The following is a 5439-nucleotide window of genomic DNA, read 5'->3' as shown; positions in this document are numbered from 1 at the left end:
GGCACTCCCGATATTTCACCACGTGTCTAAGAAACAACCGAGCTACTTCCTCAGTAGGGCACTCCTTGGTCGCCGGAATAAATGTCGCATACTTTGAAAACCTGTCCACCACAACAAGAATACTCCCAAACCCGTCAGACTTAGGAAAACCAATAATAAAATCCATGGATAAACTCTCCTATGGCCTTTCCAGAACTGGCAAGGGTTGAAGCAAACCGGCTGGAGTCTTTAACTCAACCTTGTCTTGTTGGCATACTAGACAAGTTTTCACATAGGTTTCCACATCAGCACCCATGTTAGGCTAGTAATAACGTTCCTCCAAAAGGGCCAAAGTGCGATGCATCCCTGGGTGGCCTGCCTATTTCGAGTCATGACACTCATTCATGACTTCCTTACGGAGTTTCTCATAATGGGGCACATAGAGGCGGTGTCCATGAGTGTATAACAGCTCCCCATCAAGCCAAAATCTTCTTGTTTTTCCCTCATTGGCAAGCTCAATCAAATTTTTAGTCTTGGGATCAAGGAGCAATCCCTCTCGAATGCGTTCCAACAAAGAGCCATCAGGTTGACTAATTGTTGCGAATTTCATCTTTTGACTGAGTGCATCAGCCACAATGTTGGCACATCCTGGTTTATATTTTATTGTAAAATCAAACTCCGCTAGTAAAACCTGCCAACGAGCCTGCTTGGGAGACAACTTTTTCTGGGTTAGAAAGTAATTATTGGCAACATTATCGGTAAGGACCACGAACCTGGAACCCAATAGATAATGTCTCAATGTGCCCAAGTAGTGTACTACCGTAGTCATCTCTTTCTCTTGGACCGTATATCTATGCTCCATCTCATTAAGCTTTCGACTCTCGAAAGCAATTGGGTGCCCATCTTGCATTAGTACTCCCCCAATAGCATAATCTGATTCATCCGTGCGTACCTCATAAGGCTTTGCAAAATCTGGCAAGGCAAGTACGGGTTCCCTCGTCATTTCTTGCTTCAATTGATCAAATGCCTTCTCACATTCCGGTTTCCAATCCCATACCTTCCCATTTTTCAACATGTCCGTCAAAGGAGTGGTAATTCTAGAGTAGCCTTCGACAAAGCGTCGATAGTAATTTGCCAACCCAAGGAAGGATCTCAACTCCGTTACCTTGGTTGGAGGCTCCCACTCTGAAATGGCTCGAACCTTGCTCTTATCCATTCGGATCTTACCACCTCCCACAATGTGGCCTAGGAATGACACCTCTTGTTGGGCGAATGAGCATTTCTCCTCCTTGATGAACATATCATTTTCCCTCAAAGTTTGGAACACCTCCCTCAAGTGTCCCTTGTGCTCTTCAAGAGACTTGCTATACACCACAATACCATCAAGGTAAACAACCAGAAAACGATCAAGAAATGGTTGAAGTACCTTATTCATTAGGGTACAGAATGTAGCTGGGGAATTTGTGAGTCCGAAAGGCATCACAAGGAACTCATACGAACCGTACCGTGTCACACAAGCTGTCTTTGGTTCATCTCCCTCGGCTATCCGAACTTGATGATACCCTGATCTCAGATCTAACTTGGTAAACCATCTTGCACTACCAAGCTGATCAAACAAATCTACAATAAGAGGAATAGGGTACCTGTTCTTCATAGTGATCTTGTTTAGATCTCGATAATTGATGTACATTCTCAAGGACCTATCATGTTTCTTTTGGAACAACACTGGGGCACCGTATGGGGATTTAGATGGTCTAATGAATCCTGCATCCAAAAGTTCCTTCAATTGTTTCCGCAACTCTTCTAATTCTGGCGGAGACATATGATAGGGGGCCTTTGCTAGCGGCACCACATCAGACACTAACTCGATTTTGTGGTCCACCTCCCTCTTGGGTGGCAAAATTTTAGGCAACTAAGCAGGCATTACATCTCAGAATGATTGCAACAATTGACCCACTTCTTTTGGGGTCTCAGTAATAGACTCAGCGGTCTCTTCGATCTTTAAGGTTGCTAAATATGAAACTTCATTTCTCCGTACACCTTTAGCAAACTGAATTGCTGACAGTGTTTTTCCCTCAAAGTTTCTTTTCCTTGTCACTTTCACCATGCATTGATGTTTTGTGTCTGAAATCACCATGTAATTGCTCGAAGAGGCAATAAGAGCATTAACCTGATCTAGGAAGCTTAGCCACAAAATCATAAGCATCAAGTGGTATTACCTTAATAGATACCTTCGCAGACCATTTGCCGAGCTGAAGATCCACTCTCTTTGCAACCCCCTTGATTGGAATGCTTTCTGAGTTCACTGTTTTGATCCGACCCACTTCATTATCTACATTGAGGCCCATTTTACAAGCAGCCTCCTCGGACATGAACATATCAGAAGCGCCTGTGTCAACAAGCGCATTCAATTTCTGCCAGCCACAATAATGTCTACAAACATCAAACCATGGCTCATTCTGTCTTTGACACCCCCTAGTATTGAACCATGATTGTTGTCCTCCACATCGGACTCCCCCTTTGCTTCCATAGCCGTGAGAGCGGCCTTTTTTGGGCAATCCTTGATCATATGTGGACCATCAGAGTGAAAGCAACTTATAGGCCCACTCTTTTTCTTGTCCCAAGGCTTCTTACCATTGCCGTTCCTAGTGGGCCTTTCTTTATCTCCCCCATTATTACCCTTTTGATTATATCTGGGCTTAGAAGAATTGGGATTGTCTTTCTTCCCACCAAATTCAGCAAACGATTTTGCTATGGACATCACCTTGGTGAGTTCTTGAACTCCTCGGCGTTGTAACTCTTGCTTCGCCCACGGTTTTAATTCGTCCATGAAAGAAAATAATGCCTCTTTCTCCCCCATATCTGAGATTTGGAGCATAAGTTCGCTAAACTCCTGCACATACTCCCTCACAGTACCTTGTTGCGCAAGCCGACTTAACTTTGCCCGAGCTTCATCCTCGGCATACTCTGAGTAAAACTGTGCTTTGAACTCACATCGAAACTCCTCCCATGTTCCGATTTCGGTCCCACCACGTCTTACATCAGTGGACCTACGACACCACCACAACAAAGCAACGTTGGATAAATACATCGCAGCAGTAGTTACCTTAGTGACATCCTCCGTGATGCCTTTGGCACAGAAGTATTGCTCGATTCCCCACAAAAAGTTGTCCACATCTCTTGCAGACCTTATTCCCTTGAACTCCTTGGGCTTGGGAACATCAATATTGGGCTTGGGTGCGACGGCAGCTAACCCACCATTGCCCAAAGCAACCTTATAGATTGTGAGTTCACCCTTGAGCTCCGCAATCTCCCCTTTCAAGGCCGCCACCATAGCCTCAATGGCATCATCTCTACCAGTCAACTGTTCCACATTATCTGTCACATACACTTTGAGTTGCTCCTGCATGAACTGCAATCCATCATGGAGGCTATCATCGACATTATCAATCCTCTCCTTGATATCCCCCACGGAATTCTCGAGAGACGACACGATCCTCTAAAGCTGACAATATGTCCCTTGAGCGACTAGCTTTCCTAGCCCTCCTACGGGTCTCCATTCCCTTAACGTTCCCAGCAACTTCTTTCGACATCTTTCAATAGTGGCTTCAAACCTTAGCTCCGATACCAACTGTCACGGACTTAGAGTTTTCCCACGCGATCCGTGCGGCATTAGGAAGTTTCTTTGCTTAGAAAAACATAAGTCAACCTAACTCATAATGATAAAGGATTCAATAGCAAAAACGCCTAAGTCGGCCTAACTTGCAATGATAAAGGATTCAACAGAATTCCCTCAAGACACTCACAAAGAACAGCAGAAGAACAAAGTAAGAACGAGCGTTGAAAGATGAACGAAAGCCACAGAAAAACAAGAACACTTGAGAGAAAAGTTTGAGTGAATACTCTCAAAATTCTTATTGATAACTTAATGAATTACAATGAGCAAAGAGGTCTCTATTTATAGTTGAGCCTCAAAGCACATCAAAGGCTACAATTAAAAGCTGTATACAATTAGAACTCTAAGACACAATTAGAAGCTGTATACAATTAGAACTCTAAGATTACATAATCATATCTTCTTGGATCACTTCCCATATTTACCAGGCTCTTGGGATGGGCTTTTAATCTCTCCAAGCAACGGGCCAGTTTGGTTGAGCCAAATGACCTCCCTCAAATACGATGGATCGCACAAGTTTGTCATGGTTGCGTGCTCCCATGCACAACCCATGACACTAACACGTGGTTAAAACCACTACTATCTCATATTAATGCTCTTTCTCGAGCCATAACTGGGTCTGCTCACACAAGCTGTCAGTCAAGACGTAGCTACATGGTGTTGCTCACAAAAGCTGTAAAGTAACCACAACAAATGCCGAAAACTCAGCAACCTGTAGGACGTACGAGACCAGCACCCAAAACATGGTAACCCCTAATGACATGTCATTTGTATCCTATCTATTCCTAAGGTTCAACTGGGATCCATAAGTTGCCGAAACTTCGACTAATATTTCCGTGTAATCGTATCATCAAGAATATAATAATAAAAAATTTAAATCAAATATAATTTAATGCTTATTAAACATATAAACTTACCTCGAATTTGTTCAGAGAAAATCGATCGATTCCTCCAACACTTTATCTTTTTCCCGATCAAATTCCGTACGTTGCTTTTCTTAATCTATATAATCAAATTTAACTAATTTAAACCTCATTCTATTCAATTCAATCCAAAATCATGTTATGGCAAAATAACCATTTTGCCCCTATACTTTTGACTTCTTTACAATTTAGTCCCTAGGCTCGTAAAAATGAAATTCATGAAATTTCACCCCTAACCAAGCCTAGTCGAATTTAATATATGCTTATAGCAGCCCATACATTTCACAATTTCACACATTTACCATACAATTTTCACATTTCTCAATTTAATCCCTAATTAACAATTTCATTAAAAACCACTTAACAAAAGTTGTTTAACTCACAACAAAGATTCATTTTCTTCCATTAAACTTCACAAACAATTAAAAAATACTCATGGTAAAACCCTAGACATTCAACCATTTTGAAAATTAGTCCCTTAGTTAGCTAGGTTAAGCTACAACGATCTCGAAAACATAAAAAAAAAATGATAGCTTATTTCTTTTATTAATTTAACCTTTAATTACCAAATTACCAAATTACCCTTACCTAGCTTTAAAAATAACAAAATTGCCAAGCCATGCACATCCACTATCACCTTTAATGGTCTAATTACCATATAAGTACCTTCACTTTAAAGTTATATAACTATTTAATACCTTTAGCTATTAGGACATAACTTTTGCATTTTACGCGATTTAGTCATTTTCATCAAATTGAACATGCAAACGGTAAAATTTCTTAACAAAATTTTTATTCTATAATACTATCATGCTGTCGATCAAAAAATAATATAAAAATAAATTTTTTGACTTCAAATTT

The 5439-nt window shown here is 41.0% G+C and overlaps 1 protein-coding gene across 1 annotated transcript; it reads right to left on the bottom strand.

The window, feature by feature from the left end:
* Nucleotides 1-358: 358 nt before the first annotated feature.
* LOC105761945 (uncharacterized) lies at nucleotides 359-4180 on the bottom strand. Its single transcript, XM_012579876.2, has 6 exons — nucleotides 4081-4180; nucleotides 3594-3667; nucleotides 2428-3478; nucleotides 2211-2368; nucleotides 1937-2149; nucleotides 359-1891 (listed from the first exon to the last, which is right to left on the bottom strand). The coding sequence occupies exons 1-6, from the start codon at nucleotides 4178-4180 to the stop codon at nucleotides 359-361; spliced, it is 3129 nt and encodes a 1042-aa protein (XP_012435330.2).
* Nucleotides 4181-5439: the final 1259 nt, after the last annotated feature.

The sequence above is a fragment of the Gossypium raimondii genome, chromosome 7 (assembly GCF_025698545.1).
Source record: "Gossypium raimondii isolate GPD5lz chromosome 7, ASM2569854v1, whole genome shotgun sequence".
Classification (NCBI taxonomy): Eukaryota; Viridiplantae; Streptophyta; class Magnoliopsida; order Malvales; family Malvaceae; genus Gossypium; species Gossypium raimondii.
The sequence above is the reverse complement of the archived record's forward strand: the minus strand, read 5'-3'. Positions and strand labels throughout refer to the sequence as shown.